This window comes from Pseudonaja textilis, chromosome 4 (assembly GCF_049901715.1).
Source record: "Pseudonaja textilis isolate UNSWEBS1 chromosome 4, rPseTex1.2, whole genome shotgun sequence".
Classification (NCBI taxonomy): Eukaryota; Metazoa; Chordata; class Lepidosauria; order Squamata; family Elapidae; genus Pseudonaja; species Pseudonaja textilis.
This window is the reverse complement of record NC_141993.1, coordinates 61,178,524-61,204,072: the sequence shown is the minus strand read 5'-3', so window position 1 is coordinate 61,204,072 and position 25,549 is coordinate 61,178,524. Positions and strand designations below refer to the sequence as shown.

Genomic DNA, 25,549 nt, shown 5'->3' with positions numbered 1-25,549 from the left:
AACTTAATTCATTCACAATTCATTCTCACCCTTCGAATCTCTTTTGTACTATTAATGAAGAGTTTTTTTGCAGGATCCAATCTGGGTCAGTCACCAGGATCAGAAGTTTTGTCTTCTGAGCTTTCACATTCATGCTGGAACCCATCCTCAGGGAACTTCTCTCTAGCAGGATGTATGCTGTTTTTTGTACCCCTGAATTGGAAATGTCTGTCCTCCATTAGGCATCAAAACCTCTTACAGCTTCAACATGGATCGGTTTCTATTTATTTTTAATGTGTTAATTGTTGCTTTAAAATAAGAATTGTATATATTTCAACAGTTCACAAATTTAAAGTCTTCTCCAACAAGCCCAAATATTAGATATTTTCCTTGTTAATTAAAACAATGTGTCTGTATTTGGTTCTAGGCCTAATACTGCTTTGCTGGATCCAAGTTCTCCTGAATTCTCAGGTGTAGTTTCTGTTGGTGATTGGCTTCAGGCTATTAAAATGGAACGATACAAAGATAACTTCACAGCTGCCAGCTATACTACCCTAGAGGCTGTGGTGCATATGAACCAGGAGTAAGTACTCAGCAGTATTAACCAAAAAAAGTATAAAACTGTATTTAATCAGATTAAATTTATTCAGTGATTAGAATGTTGATATACCTTTAATTGTGGAATATTGAAATGGATATAATTTGAAAATACTTTCTACAGTACATTCAGACATTCATGGGATATTGTTTCTGGTTTTTATGCTTGAAATAGAAAAAAAATGAGATTTTAGAATTTAATTTGAAGATTTAATAATTATTTAGTAATAGAATGAGTTCATAATAATTATAGATAATGTAAAAAGTTTAAGCTATATTAACATTTTACCACGCTGGAAATGATAGGTAATTAGGTCAGAAGTTAACCAGTGTTTTTTAAAAAAATCTGCATTCACCCCCTTTTTTCTTAGTTTTTATTTTCATTGTATTTTATATTATAATAAACCTCAAAAAAACATAAAATACAATACACTGGGACATTTCATTAAGAAACTATAAAAATTCACCTTGATTTTCATTATTATTTATTTGTTGTTGATAATGATAGATGCATATTTGGCATAAAGTTCTTATTTCTTGGCTCATTCCTTTTTTTTTCAATTCATGTAGTGACCTGGCAAGAATCGGAATTACTGCCATTGCACACCAGAATAAGATTTTGAACAGCGTCCAAGCAATGAGGACCCAAATGCAACAAATGCATGGCAGAATGGTTCCAGTTTGAGACAGTACTGAATAAACTCTAAACTCTTGAAATTAGTTTACCTCATCCATGCACTTTAATTGAAGAACTGCACTTTTTTACTTCTCCTTGCCATTGAAATAACAATAATAATGATTTGCAGCACTGTTTGATATATAAAGATTGCTAATAGTGTTGCAAGGAGGGAACCTACAATAATGACAGGTCGTCATTTGAGAACAAGCCTGGAACAAATTGCTTCCTGGAATATACTTATATGTGGATCAGCATTATGTAATATACTTGTATCTATAAAACATCCATTCAAGTTCTGAAGCTGTGTTTCCTGCCAGATACTGCGCTTAAACAAAGGAAATACTGTTGTTCTCCCCAGCAGCCATGGGATTACAATTATTGTGTTTGATCTGTGGATAAACCATTTTTTTCCTTCATCTTTTATTGGACAAAGAATCTTCTGAACCAGGAAATGTTGGCATATTCTAGGCATCCATGGTATCTGCAGAAAGCTTAAAGGAAAATATTTGGATGATCAGTGCCTCTCAAGATTTATCCACTTGCAGTCTAAGACAGGGAACAACCTTCATGGATTACTGGATTTATTTATTTTCTTTTATCGAGGGAAGAATGTTGGTTGCTGTTATGGTTGCTGTTGCATTACACTGAGTATATCTGTCATGGTTCTAGAAATTATCTTACTAGCCAGCCATTATTAGTGATGGATTTTCCAAATCTGCATCTAACCATCCTTCAAGAGGCCACTGACAGTGCAATACTGAAAAGGTCAGTGGAAGTATTCTACTACCTGTTGTTTCAATTTTCATTAATGATAATAAAACAATGCATTTGTGAAATGGAAATCATAAAGGATATTTATTCTACTTTTTTCTGTGCATAATAGAATCACTAACTGGCTCCATTTTCCCTTAATAATTTGTTGACATATTTGTAATGATTGTCACTTTGAGCAAACTGTGGAGCCTTAGGATTCTCATTTTTATACTTTATTTGTTTATTAGAAATCATGGGATGATTCACATGAAAATTTAAACATATGTATAGTAAAAGATTTATAAGGGGAAAAACATTGAAAAATACATATCCATATTCTTTAAATTTGGAGCTGTTTGCTCATTGTCATAATACACACACACACACACACACACACACGTATACATATACATGTATGTGTGTATATATGCACACAAACACACATACATACACAATCACAATCCTCTAAAGTGATATTTTTCTAATTTAGTTGTCTAGATCAAGCATAGGTTAACCATTTTTACAATGTTTCTAAAGTGAATCACATGGTCATAAATCTGAATCAATATCCCAAATATTCACTGGCAAATAATGCTGGAAAGCAGCAGAAAATGTTGAAAATCATGGTCACAAGATGATGCAGGTGGTAATAACAGTGAGCCAATGGCCAAGCACCCAAAATGTATTAACATGACCTGGCACCCAAAATGTATTAACTGTATTAAATGTATTAACATGGGGCAGTACAACATTGAACAATGTTTAGAAGTACTCTATGCCATAAGCCACCTTTTCCTTTTTTTCAGGCTATCATAAATTGAAGCTATCTATTTCCAAAAAGTTGTTAAACAAGCAGTTTTAAGACAATGACTACCTGCAAAGCATTTTAAATGATTAATTTTGCTTTATTTAAATCACCTGATACAGTCAATTTATCTTAAATAATTTATTTCAGAATTTGTTGAACCAAAGTACTAAGGAATATGTACTGGAGCTATCCGTGCCAAAACAATCTAGAAAAATAATAAATTTAAATTTTAAAATTCATTACTTGAATATAAAAGAAAGTGATAAATGAATATCAAAAAGTGTTGATGGTTTTATCTTAACATCACTGGGATTGAGAAAGTGCTGAATATTCCAAGATTATCTATAGTTTAGCTATTTGTCACTTGGAATAATGGAACTCCAACTGGACAGGTCCAGATGATATGCCCAATGTATGGCTTGTAAGATTGTCATGAGTTTGTAACTCTTGAGGAAGTGGACAAAATCCTCAGATCTGTAAGCTTGTTATATCCAGGTGTCTCCTGGATAATTAAAGCTACCTGGCCCTTCAGATAGATATTCATGCCTTGGTCTCGCCTGACTGAATTATTATAATGCATTCTACATGGAGCTACATTGCTAGAGTACAATGGCATGAACAGTGATAGTATGAGCACATATCTTCATTGCTTCATGAGCTGTACTGTTTGCAAGTTGGTTTTTGGGTGCAGTTCAAAGTGTTGATTATCACTATAAAGCCTAGCACTGATGATATAACCTAGTTTGGGTAATGCAACTAGTTTGGGCAAGAAAACAAGCAAACTCAGAGAGCACCAAAAACCCCTCATAACATAGGACCTGGTTATTTAAGGAGTGGCTTGTCTCTATATGTGTTTACCTATCTAGTGAGGTCAATTAGAATCGGCATGCTCCAGGTCTCCTGGAATTCCTGAAAATCCTTTATACCAACTCTGGTCCAGATCCAAGGGAATATGTTTAGAGGCTCGCTGTTGTGGTTTCTTTTTATTGTCATGTTTGTTTTAGTCCAGGCTGTCTATGATATGTTTTTAAAAGTTTTTATTGGTTTTGTGTTTTGTAAGCTACCTAGATAAGAATGAAAATATGAATTATTATCCTAAGGAACCCAAGAAGCATGGCTTTTCAGTGATGGGTCCAGCACTGTGGAATGATTCACTCCTCAGAGATTCATGGTGCTTTCATTCTTTGATGTTATGCAAAGTACTAAAGACATAGCTATTTCCCCAGGCAATTATTGATTAGAATGGTTTGATTTTATTTGACTTTTTTCTTTTTGTTATTTCATATTTTTGTTTCTGCTTCTAGTCAGCTGTCCTCTTTTTCTTGATATACTTTACTTTTTATTTTGTGTTTAATTTTTAAGCTATCCAACATGGTCCTGGAGTTGGGCAGGCCCAAATTTGGAAAAAACAAAACAAAATAATATATACATACATGTGTCATATCTACATACAATATATATATGTATGTACATGTATGTGTTGTCTTATAGAGCTGAATGAATATTCCCAGATAAGAATGCATAGAAATTGCATCTATAAATTCGGATGTACAGCCACATAAATTGGTGGAAGTAATGCAAATATCATGAAGCAAAAGTCTCCTTCAAAAACCATTTCAACTAAATTTATTATTTTCAGAATAACAACATCACTTTATATTACTTAAATTTTGGTTGCCCTCTGATCTACAGTTCTACTATTTGTGACAATCGTTTCACAACAAGCTATAAATGACAATGGAATTTGATCTGCTAGAAATCTGCTAGATTTATTTGGAAGATAGAGGATTTAGTGAATTACCCAAGTAAAACCTGCCATATTTCCAACAACACTGTCATCAATTCTTTTCAGTTGTAACAACAAGCTGTTGATTTTAACCACAAGTTTTCTTATGAATGAATTTTTGAAATCAAATTGTTGGGAATAGATGTTTAATTTGTATACTGTCAAAATACAGTGTGACAGCTTAATAAAATCTTTCATGCTCTCTCCTGTTTGGAAGGATGTACTTTAATTGTTTAAAAAGCCAATTATTTTAATAGCATTTTTTGAAACAAATATTGGACTATTTTAAAAAATGCTCTACAGTTTTTCAACATTTTTATCCCAATTTATTATTTTTTATAATAATAAGGCAAACACAAATAATATTCCTTTCTCCTCCTATTTTCCTTATAAGAATAACCCTGAGAGTGACTGACCTAAGATACCGAATCAGTTTTTCATGCCTAAAGTGGACTACAACTCACAATCTCTTGGACATCACTTTAATCACCAAACTGGCTTTCAATTTGCATAACACTACATATGTTCACTAGATCAAAATGGCTTTTTGCATGCCATATGAGACAAGATGATGCAGATCTCTTAGAAGAATATCATATCCCAGGAGCCATCAATTTCATCAACTTGTACTATTTCTGGCAACTACATGGACAAACATTTGTTGTTTCAACTTAGTAGCTGTTGGAGGAACAATTTCTGTAGTCTTTTATACATTCGACCACCTTAATTGCCAAGCATAGTATTCCTCTCTCTAGTATCTCACCATTTAACATAATGTGCCAATTCTCCGCTTGCTACTCATTTCTTAGTGGAGAAGTCAGTCTTATTTTGTCAGGAATTCATTGATTTGTTCTTGCAGCCCATGGTACTTTAGTTGTTCTCCAATCCATAATCTAAAGGTGTGTGTCTCTTTTGTCTCCATTTGTCTTCTTTTCAGAGCCATGTATTACCAATAGAAAATCACTGCTTTAACTATTTTGGTCTTTTACCTTATCTTTCATGATCTCTCTATTTCCCCAACACCATCTCTATCTTTATCTATCCGTAAGACCAAGAAAGAAAAACTTTGATGTAGCAAAACTGGAAGCAATGGCTTTTGCATACAGTGGGCCAATTTTCCATAATGATTCAAAACTATGCAAATGATGTCACATTTTGTAAATAAAGCAAGTTATTATGATGACATACTTTAATATTTGGTATTACTACTGTCAGTACTTTGCTATCAGTTATAAGTTGAGTAGCTAATACTAATCAATAGTAACTTGGTCTTCTTAGCATAAGAAATATAAAAAGGAAAACAACATATTTGTCTTTGGCATAACAGCTTTTTCATTTGCCAGGTTTCATTTTCAATGACCTTTTCTAAATCTTCACTTTAAATTGACAAAGTGTTATTAGGAACACATCTCAAGTTGTTAAGATTTCGGCCTCTTATTTTGATTTCTGCCATCACCTACTCCAAACCTTCCATTCTGTTATTTAGTATTTCAGATAAAACAGTTCTGGAGAGAATTTGTATTTTTTTTTTCTTATTTTCATTTTTATTCTGAACACTCTATTTCTTCCAACTTTCTTCATATAGTTGTATTTTAGTTGTATTTACACTTTGGGCTTCATATATTTATCATTCTAAAGCTTCTTTAGAAGAATAACTAACATTTAGATATTATTTGGTGGTTTAAAAATGTGATAAATAAATGTAATTGTTCTAATTTACCTGTTATTCTTTAACGTATGTTATTCCTTTTAGATAGTTTTCCTTATCCTTTCTTGATACTGGAAGTCATCAACCTTTTTTTAAAAAAAACCCAAATCTTTCATTGTCCCAGAAGCCATGAAATACGTGGAGTCTCCCGCCCCTCATTTTAGGAATATTTTTTTCTCTTTGGTTTTCACAATAAGTCTTATCTCTTCCCATACTTTCTTTCACATAAGTGTCTGACTCTACTCTTTATATTAATCTTACATACTGACTGCATATTTTATAGATCAAATATCTTTTAAGTTTAACCCATGTATTTTACATCTATTTAATTTTTTAAATGTAAGCCATATCTGTGCAAGGGTATTTTCAGGAGGGACAAGGCAACAAATGATGACAAATGTGTCAGGAATTCATCAAGCAAATGCCATGAATGAAATTTTTTGTCAAATCATATATTTCATAATCTTTGCACCCTAAAGTGCATGGATTCTACCAAATATCTATAAATACTGTATACTGTCTATTCCATGGTCTGCATTTGAAACTGCTGGCTGAGACTGGGTTGCATGTCTTCCTCTTTTATTTCCTATTATGTAGTTAATTTGATTCCTGTGTTATGCATGTGCTGATATCCATGTTCAGAATCTGTGTTTAAATTGTGTGAACATTATCCATCTAAGTTTACTTATTCCTGAAACTTCTTGTTTAATATGATTTGTGAATATGTGTGAATATATGTATCACAACTGTTTAGTGAAATATTATTTGTAAAAAAATATGTATATGAACCTGCTTATTCATCTGTTTATCTTGCTGTCTATTCTGAATCTAATGTCATAAGTTGAGAATTCCATGTCATCAGTTGAGAATTTAGAAGACATTACTGTTAATGAAACCAGGACCAGGATCTAATTTATATATGTAGTCTTCAACATATGATCATAATTAAGACCATAAATTTTATTAGGTTATAAAGTATTATAAAATACAAAAGCAAATATGAGGACTGGGAGAGGGAAGGGGAAGGGACAAAGAAAAGTGAGGAAGGATAGGGAAAGAAAAAGAAAAAGAAGTATTGACTTCCGACCATCTGTTACAATAGCATAAGGCATTAACAACAAATCACAACTTTTTGTTTTACCATAATGTAGTCATTTCTATAAAAATCTATCAGTCTGATCTGTAAAAGAAACTTCTGAGCTAAAGAAGCTTCTTGGATGAGAAGCAAAATGTCTTCAGAGTAAAACCAGAAAGTCCGGTGGCTCTTGAAAAAGCACCTTTGGGTTAAAATATGCATTGTATTTTTCCTTTTGGTATGAAAAACATCAGATATCAAGTTCTGACTTGGAATTTATTTGTTTCCTTTGATAGGCAAAATGGACCCTGCTTTTTTGGAATCAGGCCTTTCTGGTGATCATCTTAACCCTGGAAGATAACAGACTAGAGACAAGCACCTTCAATTTTCTCAGTTTATTCAGCACAGACTGTAGAGAAAATGGACCACGAATAAGCAGCTTTTACTTCCTGAAGAGTATCTCTTTGGATTTCTTCCTTTTGAAAAGGTTTTGTCAGCAACAAAAAGCAAATATAAGATTCAGATAAAGTTCTTTTATTTCCACTTACGGAATGTACTATATAAAAGCCCTACAGACATATATACACATGCACCATGCATACACACAAACGCACACACACACACACACACACACACACCTAAATACTCTGTCCTTTTTTTGTTTTGTTTGCATGTTACTTTGTCTCTCCAAATGTCAGTGTCGGAACCATAAGGACACCAGGGCAATGTACCCCTGTTTTGCTAACCCTGAGACTGCAAATGATAGTCCAGTGATACTTTATGGAAAGTGTGCCAATGCTAAAATGTCAATATTTTTTAATAGAATGGAAAGTAACTTATTTCTTCCAAGATCGTGTGAGGATATGTATGATTTCAGTGTGTGTGCATGTGTGCGTGCGTGTGCGCATGCACATGTAATAAGTTTGTTGCCTGTTGCACAGGGCCACCTGTGAATATGCAGATAGCATCTCAAGATAATTTGAGTTTGTGGCTGGGCTGTTGAGTTACCAGGCCAGTAGGTGAGCTATGCAACAGTAGGGAGAAACACACATACTCCTGAATGTTCCAGTTCTGTATCTATACATATATTATGTAGCTGCCACACTAACCTTAAACATTAGTTCTCTAGCCTAGAGCAGGGACACTTTCACTTTGGTTGTGGAGTGATCCATCATGAATCCCATAATGGCTAAAGAACAGCATTGATAAACATTAGTCTTGCCAAGGCTGTTCCTTATTGAATCAGTGATACCTTAAGGTAAAGTAGATAAATATAAGTCTTCACCCATCAGCAGGTTGCTTTGAACTGAACTATTTTTCTTTTCCTGGAAAACCAGTATTGAAAAGACTTGTTGAACGCAAACAAAAATATGCAATCCTTATCCATTCACAGAAATGAATTATCCCATGTGCCATTTGCAAGAATTTCTGGGCTTATGAACCGACTGTGGAGCAAATTATTCATTTCCCTTCCCCTGCAGCTGAATAATATGAAAACATTTAAAATGATCAAAACACATTTAAAAATTGAAAAAAGTGACCAGGGTATTTCCTCTGCATTGCTACAATAATCATTGTCAAAGTAATAATTGGTCCTCCCTAGAAAGGTTGACAGACCATGGAGACTTTTCCTTCAGTTTTGGAAGCAGGTGGATGGAGACAACCTAGAGACTATATACTGCCATTCCATATTTTGAGCCATTGATGTATTTGACCTGTTTTCTGAATGCAGAATAGTTTTATCTTCTGAAATACAGTGCATTACAACAAGTTGAAACAGAGTAGTCAAACCGACATTACTGAGTGAGAGGGAAAAAAAGAATGTGTAAATTTTGCATTAAAATTTTCTAGTGTTTGGGGGATTTTTTATCAAAACATCTTTGCCTTTTCTCCTTCCATCCCTACAGCCCTCTCTACTTTTTCCATTTTTGTTGTATTCATGGATGCAAAGTCTAAAACCAATTTTTGGGGCTCAGGTATTTGTGCTGTTGGCAATAAAGAGGCATGAAACACTATTAAGGAGCCATGAGCTGCATGGACTGCAAAGCCAGGACACAATTGCAATCAAGTATACTAAACAATACACGTTGCCCAGTAAAAGCCAGAATACTGTATAGAACTGGCCTTCATTTCTTCCTGGTTACAGAAGAGACATCAACAGGACTATTTTAACACAGCAAACCTCTATACATTAAGGAAATATCTGCTTACAACCTCACTGGTTAATGTTTGTCCAGGTTTCTTGCTGTATTAAATTTGTGATGGATTTATGTATTAAATATATAAATATATATATGTATAAAACAAAAAAGCTGGTTCTAGCCAGTAACCAGAACTTCAAAGCAGTATTTTTCTTTTACATGCATTTTCATAACCAGAAAGAAAGCATCCTGAATATTAATTAGACAGATTAAGAAGTAAAAAAAGAGAGAGAGTGCATTTATTTTTTGTATCACTGCAAATATGTTGGAATATGCAAGGACTGTTTTAAAAAAATTTAGAATGTATGAGGCATATGATACTTTAGTCCATACTGGAAAAAAAGAAATCTTAACAGTGCATTGCTTGGGTTTGCAGATTTGAACAATATCTCAGATAGAAATATAGATTTTCTATTTTATTTTAATTTGTAATTTTTCCCTCCATCAATGTTAGGTACACATAACTTATGTCATTTATTTATGGTCTTTTATACCTAGTTTGTAAAATTGTAAAATAGCAAACTAAATGCAAAAGTTTGCATTTGAAAATAATAAAGTAGTTGCTGTACAAATCTCACTTGTGGTTCATGATATTAAATATAACAAGCTTTAACTTGATTATTTCCAGATATATATTTCTTATTATATGTGTTTCCATCTAGAATATTTTATTAAACAGTTTGTCTGACTAAACATTGTGCTAATTCAATCAACTAATTAAGAGATGATAAACTCTTTGACTATCTTAGCTTGCAAGTGAGAGTTAGCTGAATATTTCTACTTAAAAGAAATGGCCCAATTTTAAAGTATACTGAGTAACAAACCATTCCAAATTATATCTTACAAGTCTGGGGAAACGGTTAATTTGCCTCCCTTAAAAAATGAGTCTGAAGAAAGGCCATCTTGGTCTGGTTATTTTTACCCCTTTCCCAACTTTTTAGAAAAAAGGAAGTGGTTATCCTATTTTGCTTTTGTTGTTGTTCTTTACTGTCAAGAATCAACAAGAAATCACAGCTATTCATCCTGTTTCCTTGATAGTTTTCCATCTTTCACTTCCTTCTGTGAAGGTAGTGGCTTAATGATGCGGGAGATAGTCTTTGCTCCAGTGGTTCAAGCCCTAGCACTGTGTGGAGGGGTGTACTGCCATCACTTGCCTTAGCTTCTGTGCGCCTAGCAATTTCTATGTTCAAGCAAGTTCAATGCAAGTAAATAAATAGGTGCCACTTTGGTGGGAAGATGAGCTGGTTCTTCATACAGGCAGTCAGATTCCTGCTGGCTCTGAACCTTTCGTTTCTGATGCTTGGATGACATTGCAGAAAGAGCCATTCATCTTTCTGGTGGAAAGCTGACTCATCCCCCTGTGGCAAATTGGAAATGTGTGAGCATGTATCACAACAGAACTAGTAAATTGGAAACCACACTACTACTATGCATTAATATTGTGATCTTCTGGCTAATATAACGATGCCATGTGCTAATAATAATAATTCTATGAATATCATGGTCCAGGGGCAGCCCATTAACTTCAGGTTATCTAACCTACTGGGGATTATACATGCATTTTAAAAAGTTATATGTGGATTAATGGGACTGAACATATGGTGAACCTTTATATACATTTTAGTCTTCTGAATATTTTATGTAACAAACATAATCTAATATCATTTAGAAACTCCAAAACTTTAATACATTAAGGTTGAGTTTATTCAAGCAAGAAAAATCAAACATCAGAATTTGCAGTAACCAAAGGCAATATCATCTTATGCACGTAGGAATATATGATCATTGGTTACACCATTATTGGTGTAACCAAAAATGCATTATTACACGATTCTTTTATCATCCTACCATGTCATTGATGATTAAAAATATGAACATAATTTCTAAAGACACCTTTAACATACACAATAATTTGGTAAGTATTAGAACATTAAAAATACATTTCATTATTTCAAGGTATTTGGAAGATTATAGAAATTGACAACCTACAGAACTAGGACTTTATATCTTTTTAAGCCCTATTTTACATCTTCTGGAGTAATTTTAATTCTTATGAATTAGAATTCTTCTAATTCTTACTATCAAATTTTGCACTATGGTTTCCAGCACTTTTTTTTCTCATTAAATAGGCTAATTTTTATTTATTTTTTAAATAAACCCATTCAAATGTTTTAGAAATAAATAAAGGAAAATTATATCCATGTGTATGACATTAGCCTACTTATTGTATTATTGCTTCTCCTTATACCTATCTCAGTTTCCCCCAAAACTATTAAATATAATTTCTGATCTCCAAAGTGAAATTATGCGACATCCCATGTTTTTAAACAAGATTCTATTTTGTACAATTATGTGACACACAGAAGAAATGAAAATGCCTCTTTGTAGAAATAAATGTAGCTCAAAATTAGAAAATTATTTTTTTCTGAAGATCTAGTCCATCTAGTACTTGGCAGAATCTCTTTCCCGCCCCTCTCTTCTTTAGAATTTTTTTCTAAAGAATTAATGTTGTCTAACAAGACACAGAATCCTAGAATATCTGTGTCACACACAAATAAAAAGATAATGGTATTAGGCCAAAGTCCATGAGTAATATTTCTCCTGAGTCAACCCGGGTGGTCTACTGAGCTAAAAAGGTAGAATATGATATGCGACATAAAAACATTGTGGGAACATTTTTATTGTTCTATTTCGTGTTGAAATAAAACAATGACATTATCAAAGCATAAGGTCTTATCTCAGATCTGGATTTGCTCTTAAAGCCTAGAAATAAGTTCCTTCAGTCCAGGGATCAGCTTTATAGTAGAACAGTTTAACAGAAATCCAAATGTTTATACTAGTTATCCTAAAAATCACACTACTTGCTGCATACAGGTGAAAAATTGGGGGGGGGGGACCTTTGTTATCTTGAAATCTTCAGTGAGTCCATTCATGTCAGAAAAGCTAAATGATGTCTGACAACTACAAAAAATGCCTAGTATGTTCTAAATCAACAATATGATTGAATTCCAGATACATTTGGGGCCTCATTTGCAGTTATTTTACCCTTTCCCATTTAAGGAAATGCCCTTGGGCAATTTACTGATTCTCGATTGAATGGGTAATAGACCTCTGACATATCTTATTTCTGGCTGCAGTCCTGAACGTAATTCATTGTTTACAGCCACTGCCAAGAGATTTCTACAAATATGTTAATGTGGCTCTTTTAAAAAAGTAAAATAAAGAAGATGGAAACCTAAAGCATATTGTTTCTAATCATTTTTAGTAAAATAGATAGAAGTAATGACACAAAGTTATAGTGAATAAGCAACCTAGGTGACCATGTCTATGTTCCAGTCTACATCAGAAATATATTCAGGTAATTATAAACAAAGTATTCATTGATGGATCTCATATTGTTTTTTTGTAAACATCTGCTTGTAGTCAAGATCTGAAATCAATAAATATGTAATTAATTGTCTTGGAATCTTTTGGAGTCCTTATCTAAATTGACTTTCCATATTTTTCTTCTTTATATTCTTTTAAAAGTACTAGTGTCCAGTTTAATTTTATTTCTAAAGACTTCTATAAGCTTTTTAAAAATTAAAAACAATAAAAGGTTGCAGACCAATCCTTTGTTTGAAAGTAAGTCTATTTACACAGAAAAATAGAAAATAACAGCTGGAATGGCAGGCAGAAAGCATGATTAGGTCAGAAAGAACATCACACAGATGCTTTGTGACTTGTAATTATCTCATTGCAGTCATTTTGTGAGAAAACCTATCACAATCTTCCAGTATATTATGAATAGGATGTTGATGGAAGTAGAAATTATGAAAATCAAAGAGTTTATTCTGTGAGAAACATTTGTCAGAAGGAACACAATTCCACAAGTAAATAAAAGTTCAGAATTCAGCTGTTCTTTAGTTTCACCTTGAGGCCATAAAAAATTTGGCAAATCTTGGGATCCCTGTTTGTGCTGGAATACATTTCAATGCTGAAAAACAAATGTGGACAACATTGGATATTTTTTTTTACTTTTTGAGCATTATGAGATATTCACAATTTTTTAAAAATAGCATCTACGCTCTCCACCATTTTCTCTCTCCTAGTCTTCTCTAACACAGAGAAGGTGAGTTGGACCTCTTATTAACTTGGTTTTGAGAAAGCATTTTTAAAACTGCAAAATTTGAAAAATATATTTGATTTACATAACACTTCTTGGCAATTTATTCAACTAAAACATTTAGTTTATTTAGTCCAGATGCTACTATTGCTTCTGAAGTTCCACAGGGGTTCTAGAGAGGGTAATTCTACCTCCTAAGCCAATAATCCTTTTTATTATAAATTGATTATAGTAATTTAGTTATTTTCACAAATTCTGGGATAATAAACTTGAACGTCCTGTCCTGAGAAGCTGATGGCAGATTACTATAAACAATATGACATTTCATTTCCTAAGATGTTAAAATGAGATAAATACGAAGACTTGCTTTGTGTAGATAGGATATCTTAAAGAATGCTTAATAAGGTTTTACAGTCATCTTGTTTTGGAAATGCAACTCAGGAAATGGTGTATTAATTCAGGTCTTTGATCTTGTTACATTTGAGACAGAATTGCAGTATGATCCTGTATAAATCATTATTATTATATATAATAGTGTGGGATTGTGTGCTTGATGGATCTGTCTGTACTCCTGAAACAAATTCTGCCATTTCTTGTCTTGTAAGGTGGTCATGCAGTCCTAGGAAAATATTCATTCAAATTAAAGAGAGACCACTATAATCACCTTAACTGCTGCTTAGTCTTTAAAACCTTGGTAATTCCAATGGTGTTTTGTTAGAAAAACTAAGAAAAAGATATTGTTTCCTAAGGAGGACTAAGCCTTAAAAATGCATACAAATCCAGAAACCAGACAGAATCACAGAATTGGAAGGGGGGGGGGGTCTTCTAGTTCAACCTCCTGCTTAAGCAGGAAACCCCTACATCATTTCAAACAAATGGTTGTCCAACCTCTTCTTAAAAACCTTGTCAGGAAATTTCTAGGTTGCTTCTCTCCATGATTAGTTTCCATCCATTACTTCTTGTCTTGCTTTCTGGTGCTTAGAAGGTAGGTTGACCTCATGTCATCCTTAGTGCTTCTTTTTACTAGACTAAACAAAACCAATTTCAGCAACCATTCTTCATATGTATTAGTCTTCAGTCTCCTAATTATCCTTATTGCTCTACTCTGCACTCTGCACATCTACTCAATGGATGTACTGGAAGATGTGCAAAAAATGTCATTTGCCTGCAAAAACTGATCATAAAATAGAAAGTGAAGAAACTAAAGACCCCTTGGGAAATGTTATAATTCAAACAGACAAGCACTTGCTGCACAACACCCCAGACTTAAAAATTGTTGATAAGAAAGACAGAAATGTCTGAATAGTGGATGTAGCAATACCTATAGACAGCAGATGAGAAAAGAAAGAACCGGAGAAGATAACAAAATACAAAGATTTGCAAATAGGATTGGAAGAACTATGGAAAAAATAAGCAAAGGTAACATCAATAATAATAGGTACCTTGGGTGAAATCCCAAAACAACTGAAGCACTATCTGAAACACCATTGGCATTGACAAAATCACCATCAGTCAATTGCAAAACCTTTTATTTTTTTCATTTAGAACAGCTTACATCCTGCAATGTTACCCCTAACACCATCAAATACCAGTATCTACTTATCTCAGGTCCCAGTGAAGGACTCAATAGATAGAAAAAATGCCAAATCCAGTTTAAATATCTGGCTGGCTATGTGACAGACATAATTAAAATGACTTCATTACATGTAGGATGATACATTTTAATTACATTTTACTGGGCTAGACAAGTGCAGTTTTATAGACTTTAGTAACCCATTTGTATATAATTTCTTCTGGATTTTTCCTAAATAATATCCAAACTGGTAATTATGAAATTTGTAATTATGAAATTATGAAATCATTATTATGAAAGTGGTTTTTTTTTTACTATATTAGTATTTTAAAAAGAAAAAACCCAACAATTGGAAATGAGACATAACACCAACTTTTTTTATGGCCACAAATGCATTTCCTTTTAACAATACCTCTTGGGTTTCAGGATTTCATCAATAAAAAACAGAGTCACTTGTCTTAGACACCTCTTTTGTATCTATAGTACTGATTAGCACCAGTGTTCCTCTTCATCAGCATTTGGTCTCCATTAAATGAGGAGAAAGAGGAGGGAGAAGTAATGATAAAGAAATGAGTTTACAAAAGAGATCATGTTTGTTATTTTTATAATTATGAATTGTATTCATATCCTATGAACTTGAAACTTCACCAGTACCTATTCTTTTAATCTTTTTATTTGGACTATCCTTTTGCTTGCACAGGACTACCTTTTTGCTTGCATAGTCTTGCAAAATTTTGGAATATATCTAGAAGCAATCAGGATGCAATAAGAGATGGAAAATTCAATAAACAATTATAAATTATAAACAATTTTAATATTTCTGCTTTCAGTATTTGTGCAGTGGGGTAGCTGTGATTGGTTCCAACTATTTCAGGATGGAAAACTGAAACCAAATCCATTTTAAATGTAGCTAGACTACCGCTGTGATGAAATTCAAAATTTACTCAACAGAATATTCTTTAAATGTCTGTAAATTATGATTGATCCCAATATTTTGGTGGAGTAATTATTAAGCTAATCATTTTTCCTTCCACCACTACTCCTCCAGGTCACACAGAGAAGACTCTGTCCACTGCTATTTCCTTTTGATTCTTATTTTGACATTCCTAATAATGGTTCTTGCATCAAAATCTGCATCAGTTTAAAGCCTAAAGCTGGTTTGGAGTTTTATTGACAATAAGGCAAAACTCCATATGTGTAGTTTTGTAGTCCACAAAGAACATATTCTTTACTAGCATCTTCTCTTTTAAAAATTAATCTCTTCATCTTTGATATAAAAGAATTAGAATCTTTTGTTTCCCCTGCCTCCAACATATGTAATGAAACAACCCTACTGATTTCTGGCACAAATTTACAGATGCTTGAGAGGAAATGTGCAATGGAGTTCAAACATCCGTTGTTCATTTTTGCTCATATCTAGAGGCTTCATCAGAGAAATGGTATATACTATAGACCATCTGTAACAAGCAACAGATTTTTTTCCATTCTTATGAATTTCTGAAAAGACAATTAGGTAATACAGATTTTTGTTTTGCCTGCATCTAAACTGATCAGAAAGAAGAAAATACTGAATATCACTAAATTGGGCCTATATTGTTTTGTAGTGCCCTTAAAATAAACTCTTTTACTTTTATCATTTAATTATTATTTGAATTCTCTTGTTCAAACAATTTCTTCATGTTCTTTTTGTTGTTAACTGTTTGCTCTTATGTACTCTGCTATGATAGCAGATATAGAAGAGCAGGAAATTAAATAATCCTAGATTATAGATTCACAAATTACATGATTGATTGCTTTCCAAAGCACCACATATGTTTTATATACATTTAAATAATATCATAATGTTAAGGGATTTTGTCATCTGTAATTCAAAAACAGAAGTATAAAATTCTTACCTGCACTAACACGTATTGTAGTCCAGCAAGAAAAAAAAAGGATTGTTAATGAACTAGTCCACAAATATTAATGTGCATCAGATTTCTTGATAATGCCCTGATACAAATGGACAAGACATGTGGTCTTTGAGAGGCATCCTAAAATTTTCTTTTGAAACAATGTGGCTTTTCAATAATAACTGATATTGATTTCATTACAATGAAATAAACTTAAAATATAATAAACGCAATTGTTTTCTGTGCATGTATTTAATAATGTTTTCCTTTCATCATATAAAAAAGTTCCAAATTGAAAGTTGGGCTTGCAAACATTTATAAGTCTCTCTGAACTATACCTAAAGCTTTTTGAGTCTGATCCAGTTCTATTCTGCATCTTTATTTTAATTTAATTTAATGAGAGCCTCCCTATCATTAGTGTTATTCTACAAAATACTTGTTTTCTATATGGAATATACATGTAAGGTAAAACAAAATCTAATATATTTGCTTAAGAAAATAAGAATTATTTTGTTTTATCTGAATGTGCTTTGTCCAGGTTTCTATTAGCGCAGGTTATTATGGAAAATTAAAAAACATAATATGATGGGGAAAAACTGATATCCTCCAATACCGGGTGATATTAACCCCTGTAGTCTTTCTTACACGATCAATCTTATCCAAATAGTCAATACAAGCAATATTTCTTCATTTATTTCAGCAGAAACACGTAGACACTTAAGTAAAATTCTAATACATATTACAAAGTTGATGCATTTATCAAAGAATGAGGCAAATCTTATTTTGTTCTAGCCCTGTGTATGTATTACTGAATCAGACCAACAATTTTGGGGGGAATGAAGACAACTATATTCAAGACATAAAAGACAAAAATAAAATATCAGGAAAAAGATTAATTAATCTTCAGTTGAATTATTTGCATATTGACCTCAAGATAAAGGCTGAATCTATTCATTTTATGCACTCCTTTCCAGGCTAAATGAGACCCCATCCATTTCTCCTCTTTGTGGGTGGGTGTTTGTATTCAACAGCTGCATTCCTTTAAACAGAATCTTTGGAACAAATTCCACAATTTACTATAGTATCCTCTTCTCTTTCTTTTATATTGTCTTACAATTTAAACATTGCCCTGTTTTTCATTTATTTTTGAAGGGAAAATACCCTCTGTTTGTATCTTCTTTGCATGCTATAGATATTTGTGTGTCTCTCATTATGACAAATATGAACCAATCAAGGACTCTAACAGCACTGGGACTGTAAGCATATAATTTCATTACTTCAGGGTGTATAAAGATGGAAAAATCCTGGTCTGGTGGTAACACACAACTTTTTTTTTTATTTTGAAGAATGGGAGATATCAATATATTAGCATAGCAGTCATGGCTATTATATGACACAAAGAAGAGAAATCAGCATTGCCCTGAATTATCAGGTTACTATTTCACTTGTATAAATGCTAATTTTCATTATAAATTTAGGAAATAATAACACTTGGAACATTTGTAATTATTAAAATAGAACATTTACACTGCAAAAATTATTTAATGTTGGTATTCTATCAGAATGTATTTATGAATTGAGTTCTCTGAGAACTCAAACAAGAAGTTTGCCAAAATAATCTTGAGTTGAGTTCAGATAACTTTTTTTGTTTAGAGGAAGATAGCATTCTCTCATAACTTCCAAGCAAAGTAGAAGATGTTTTTAAGAAACAATTTACAAAATGTGTGACTTTTTTATTAGCTTTTATCAAAATATTGAACTGATTCAAAAGATTTTATAAATGTATTTTTGTCCATTTTGAGTCTTTTAGCATCTTGTTGGCTAATGCTCGGACATAGTAAACAATCAACAAATAGATTTTTTTTTTCTGATTTAAAAACTAAATGTAATGCCTATGGCTAAGTTGAAGATTAAAAATTGGCAATCTTCTGCTCTCTACATTTTCTTGTGCATTCAATTACAAAATTAACAGAATAAATGGTCCATTCTAATGTTATCCAGAAAGGACTATTTGGGGATTTGCCATAGTTTGAAAACTGCTGTATGAATTGCCTCCTGATTTAGCAAGATCTTAGGTGGGTATCATCTACTCTGCTACTAGTATTAGCTCTCAGGGATTTCAAGAATGGCTCTTTCTTAACAGATTAATGTTAAGAAACACGACCAGGTTAATGGTCATGGCCAGTCACCAAACACTTTTGTGCCCGAAGGCATTCTGATAAAATGTTCTCCACTATCTCTTTTAGTTCCCAGAATTCTAGCTTTCATCTAGCTTTCATGCCAAACCTTTCTAGCATCCCAGTATTACTTTCTTTTTTATATATACAGATGTGTTTCCATGCAAACCATAGGTGCTTTTTTTCCCCTAAGAATGCTTGTGAGACCTTTATGTGCCAGAATAATTATTGCCTATAAGAGTTATGTTATACACTGTAGCACACACACATTGCAGCATGCCAAATTGTAATAATAACAACAATCATCATTATTATCATTATCACCATCATCATCATGTAAGATTTAGTACTTAGAGCGATCCACTAAGACTTCTGTGTCTGTAGATACTAAATTTCAGTTCAATGAAGTGAATCACATGCAAAAAAGAGATTGAATTCAATTAAATCCATATATTTTAATTGAGTATTTGAATAGCCAAGTCATTTGCTAGTTCCAAAGCATATTTTATTTTATCAGTCCAATATAAGTATTGTGTAGGAATTGTACAATGGTCATGTGTACTTATGAAAATGAAAATGTTTTCTATTAGTTTCGTCTTCTTAAATGAACAACCAGGACTTAGTTCAATTGGTTCTGAAGCAAGTACCTTTAGAGAAGAAGGAGGTAATGGAGACAGTATAGATTTTCATAAACAGTACAACAGTGACCTCAAAAACTCTCTCCCGCTTTTAATTAAAACACACTTAGGGACTTTTAAAAAGTTTGCTTGATTTTCCAAGTGTTTTTCATTTCAGTAATGAGTGTTTGATGTTTGCTTCTTTGTAAATAAAGGAATAAGAAGGGGGTCTTTGATTAGTTGATATCCAAACATAGCAATCATAAAGGCACCAAACAGAATGACAGATCAAGTTTGCATCAGATTCTGACAGAAAGAAAAATGGAAGGAAAGCAAAAGAAAAGCATGAGTCCCTGAGTTTTGTCTATCCTTTCATAGGTCATTTAAATGAACCAAGAGATAGTGGTAATTATGACCCAAGGCAACTATTCATACCGACCTAATGATAAAAAGACACAATGTAGTATTGTAAGTTAGTATAACCATTAGACCACCCAGAGTCAGGAGAGATAGCATGAAAATAAAAATAAATAAATAACTACTGGTGCCCTGTGGATGGTCATTGATTAAAAGATCTCTTTTCATTAAGGAAATCCAGTATCTGTTTTTATATATCTAACATTTGAATGTTACAAAGCTCGGGATGCTAGAAACCACTCAATAAATCAGTTTCCTTTACCACCAAGGGCTGTTTCACCCTAGAATAATGTGCTGTCATCATCTACAAATTTACAGAGCAACAATAGAACATTTCATTTTATATTACCAACTGTTTATTGAAAGCCAACATGGGACCAGACAATTTCAGAATCCGTCCTGATAGAGTACCTTCATAAGTTAAAATTTTTATCGTATAATTATTACTGAAAAATAGTAAATAAAATAAATAAAATAATAAAGTAAAATGTAAAATGAATAAAATAACAAATATTAATTCTAATATCCTAAACCAGAGGTGTCAAACTCAAGGCCCGCTGACAGGATCCAACCTGAAAGATGCTTAGATCTGGTCCACGGGACTGCTTTGGAAACAATGAAAGAATGGCCCATGGTGCTTCTATTTTCACTGGGACAGGATTGTAGGAGGCCATCACAGCTGAAAACGGAGCTTGGGAGCCCGTCTTTGCTGGCAGAGAGCTTGAATCACCACAAACTTCCCTGACAAGAATGACGTTGAGCTAGTCATGCCCCTCCTGCCTCCTCCTTGAGGTCAAACACAAACTTTTTGTGACCCTCAGTAGAATTGAATTTGACACCCCTGTCTTAAACTAACTATGTGCCAAGAAATCCTATCTTATTGACTGCCAGCAACTTGGTTCATTAATGATTGTGTTTAAAGGATTTCTTTCATTGAAAACTGGCACAGTAAAAAAACAAAGTGTGGACTATGAAAGAAAGATGCTTCTGTCTTAAATATATTCTATGACATTCTTGAAAAATAGCAAATAACTCCATTCTACTACTTATTTTTGGAAGCATATGTACCTGATTAAAAAAAAGAGATAAAATAATCTAGAATGGTAGACATCATTCCTCAAGAAGTCCCATAAAATAAATGATGAAAACCAGAAGAAATAGATGGATTTATTCCCTTCATAGAATGTTGATTAAAGATGGGGAAATTGATGGGGAAATTTTAAATTGTGGAGCTATCTGTCGCCTGCCTGCCTGCCTATCATCTAGCTCATCTGTCATCTATCAATCACCTATCATCCTATCTATTATCCTATCTATCATTCTATCTATCTATCTATCTATCTATCTATCTATCTATCTATCTATCTATTATCCATTCATCCATTTATCTCTCTATCAATCTATCAATCTATCTATCATCTATATTTGTGTGTTCTCCAGTAAACTTCATTTATATTTCTCATAAAATTGTTGTCTTAATATAGGATTACATTAATTTAGAATAATCTCTTTTTGTAGATTATCACAAAGCCAAATTTTTATGTCTTTATAAAATGAATGGGATTTTTTTTTCTAAAACCATATTGTCAGAAAATAGCACCCATTTTTTTTCTTTTTCTTGTTTTTAAATAAACTTTCCAAAATGAGCTAAAAAACAACCTTTGCTTTTGAAGATCAAAATGATTAAAGGTCTGCAAAACCCTGATCAAATGGTTCCCAAGCTATTTTGCTGGGGAAGAAACTCTATTTTGTAATCAGAAGGCATTTCAGAAGCCTCCTTTCTCTTCTCCCTCTCTTTTTACTCAGGAATGACTGCTGTCAGTTGAGAGGATCTTATGCATAATTGTTCTTGGAGATTGTAAGGCATAACCAAATAAAGTCATTCCAAAACACAGCAACCAACAGCAATCACACGCAGCTTAACCTGCCAAAATGCTTACACTGAATAAAATCTGTTCAATGCCTAATTGTTGTCGGCTTTAATATGGACTAGCAAACAGAGTCAAGAAGCTGTCATAGAGGGGCAGCTGGACATGTTTATATTTCTCACAGTTTTCTCCACTAAGCAGGTAGTGAAGAAGTAGCTCACCAAATGCTGCTGAAATTGTTCCAGTTCAGGACCCAATGAAAAGCTGAAGTTAACAGAATTCTTGCCAGCCAGAGGGAATTCTATTGCTTTGTTCAGTGTCCCTATCCATTTATCACACTAATACACTCAATAAATCCCTTGCACATCTATATACTCCTATTTGTCTCTGTGTTTATTATTTATTTATCCAATGTATACAGCTAGCCATTTGCCATTTGACTCTAGGTAGCTAACAACTAGCTAAAACATATCAATAAATAATAAAAAACAGCAATTAAAATGCATTATTCCCAAGGCAGCTCATACATCCATAACAAGTAAACCTCTTAAAATGGACTCAAGTCCCTGAAGGAAAACCCAAGACCTTCAACACCTTATGAAAGCAAGGAGGAGGGTTATTATTGGTTTTTAATGATGTTACTAAATGAACTGTTAGTCTATTTTGTAAGACTCATACTCCAAAAATAAATAAACAGAAAAAGAAATAGAAAAGAGGCAGGGAAAGAAAAACCTTTATAAGTATAAATTTGACAACTTCAAGTCTTTACAAGGGCAGGATTTTAATGGCTGAATAATATACTGGAACGGAGCAGTAATTTCTTGAATGTTGAATGTTGGGATGAATTATTTATGCTTTGACAACATTATGTGTCTCCAAAGCAGCTTTTAGTTATTCGCCTATTTGAGGCTACAGCTGATCTTGCTGCCTGCTCTTGTAATTACATTAACCTCTTGACACAACATGACAAGCTTTTCCTGTGAACTGCGATCAATAGCCCATAACTGCTACCTATTTAAATCAGGCTATGGTTACATTTTGTAATATAATTAGTTGTTCACCCTTCCCATCTTTTTCTCCTTTCATTTTAGGGATATGGGGGTGAAGGGAGATCTGATCTGTTACCAAATTTGTTGTTTTTACTGTTTAAACCAATAGTATAAAACAAATGCAGGATGAAAATTCAAAGGAAAACAAAGTTTGGTAGCCCCCGGTGCCAAATGTTCAGCCTTTGGTTAATCACATCTGCATATAAATGGAGCTGTAGACCTCAGACCCAGAACATTTCCAGAAATCAATTATAGGAGTGCTGGTTCAGCTGGGCAAGGCTGTGTCTTGATACCATTCAAGTCTACCAGATTATTTTTTCGCCTATGTATCCAAAGACAACAACTACATGCTGAGAAAGGAATAGGTCCCCACCTGAATCACAGCCTGCATTGCAGAAATCAAATAATTCAGCTTGTTCTCCTTTTCTGTTCCCACATTCCATCATAAACTACATCCTGGATGCATGCACTGCTGTCCCTCTTACTTACAATCCTTTATTTATTCAATTTTTCATGCCACTCTTTTCTCCTACAAGATTATTCTTCTAAATTCATTCCCAAACCTTGAGACTATAAAATGGCTATAAATTACTCATCCCAAGACATCTTCAAAATCATAGGAGTGGTGACTCCCAAATTTATTTTTCTTTCTATTATGGGTCAACAAACTAAAGTTCTATTTAACCACAATCTAATACGGCTTAGAATGATCTGTTACTGTCTCCTGCAACTTCTATATCTTTAGTTAATGTACCGATTGTAAGTTATTTTCAATGCACATACAAATACATAAAGACAAAAACCTGACCACAGTAATTCGTGCTCAGTAATTTCTCTGTCAAAGTACAGGTAGTCATGTAGTGATCATTCAAACTTACAGCAGCACTGAAAAAAGTGATTTATGATTATTTTTCACACTTAACCTCATTGTAGTGTGTGTGTGTGTGTGTGTGCACGCACAGACTCACACGTACACACACACATGCATTTTGCCCAGCTTTGGCTGACACACCCACTTGTGAGAAGCCCTGGCAACAATGATTCATGCATTCATCCTCACAAAATGAAAATACTGCTCTTCACATGGTTGAATTCCATGGAAACTGCAGTTGGTGCAAAATGGAGCAGGCCACTTGCTAATGAACAAGAGTTACCTCTGTTGCAAGTCCTATAGTCATTGCCAATTGGTTTCTGAATTCCATTCAAAATTGTGATTTTAACCTATAAAAGGAGCTGCTAGGCATCTCTGGGATCAATGTCTTAACATGTCTGGTACATATTCCCAAACAAAATATGTAGCACAGCCTTCATTAAGAAAAGTTATGGGGATAAACAACAATGTCTTTCCACGATTAACTTATAAGATGCCTTTCCCATCAAAATCAGATCAGCCCCATCCCAGTCCTTTTCTCTAAACTAGAAAAACTAAAACTATTCTGAGTAGTATTTGGATGATAACAAGTGAAAACTATCTCTAAACTGATTACTAAAATACTCAACTGTTTAATTGACAAATTAAAATATCTGAAGAATTTTTCTGAATAAAAGCAGACTCATGTAATCAGTAATTTTTATTGCTGTAATCAGCTTTTCTTAACTTTATACTGTGGTATTGCAACCCCCAGAATTCCCAACCAAGTATTTTTCCAGATGCACTGGGATGTGCAGAAGGCTGTCCTAATTGGTGGATACATATGCATTTAACAGGATTACTATTATTTTTAGTCGCATAGTCTAGGCTAGAAATAATCTCTTACTGTTGAGTTATTTAACAAAATATTGCAGCAACATCAGTGCTCAACCGGTCAAATTGTTCCCTAGTGCACCATATCATTCAACATTTATTTGATCTGATATTACATTTCCCTTTTCAGAAAGGAAATGTTTTAAAGATACTTACAGCTTACACTGATTACAATATTTTTGTGTGATTTAGCATCTTAAACTAAATGGAATTGTGAATATTATATTTATAATTCATAAGGCAAATTTATTTTCATTCTCTGATTAAAAATAACAAAACCAATTGTTTTTTAACAATTAAATGACAAAAATCTTGCATAAGCTATACTTAATAATGACAAATTCATCTATTTTCCTGAGCAGTCACAAGGAAAGCTCTTTTTAAAAGTTTTTAGATAAGAATTATGAGCAATTACAAACATAAAAAAATGCAAGCTATGCTAAGTGCTAAGCATTAAAGTGATTTGTTTGGTCTGGTTAAACATGTAGTTGTGTGAGTCAGTCTTTTAGCTTCTAAATCAT

The 25,549-nt window shown here is 33.1% G+C and overlaps 1 protein-coding gene across 4 annotated transcripts in view; it reads left to right on the top strand.

Moving 5' to 3' along the window:
• EPHA4 (EPH receptor A4) overlaps positions 1–9,194 on the top strand; it is a 171,982-nt gene extending 162,788 nt beyond the window's left edge. For all 4 annotated transcript variants that reach the window (XM_087933199.1, XM_087933198.1, XM_087933200.1 and 1 more), the window contains 3 exons: positions 407–562; positions 1,147–2,020; positions 7,682–9,194. In XM_087933199.1, the coding sequence (XP_087789325.1) occupies positions 407–562; positions 1,147–1,261 (271 nt within the window). In that variant the 3' untranslated portion in view covers positions 1,262–2,020; positions 7,682–9,194. The remainder of the gene's footprint in view (positions 1–406; positions 563–1,146; positions 2,021–7,681) is intronic.
• The last annotated feature ends 16,355 nt before the right edge of the window (positions 9,195–25,549 follow it).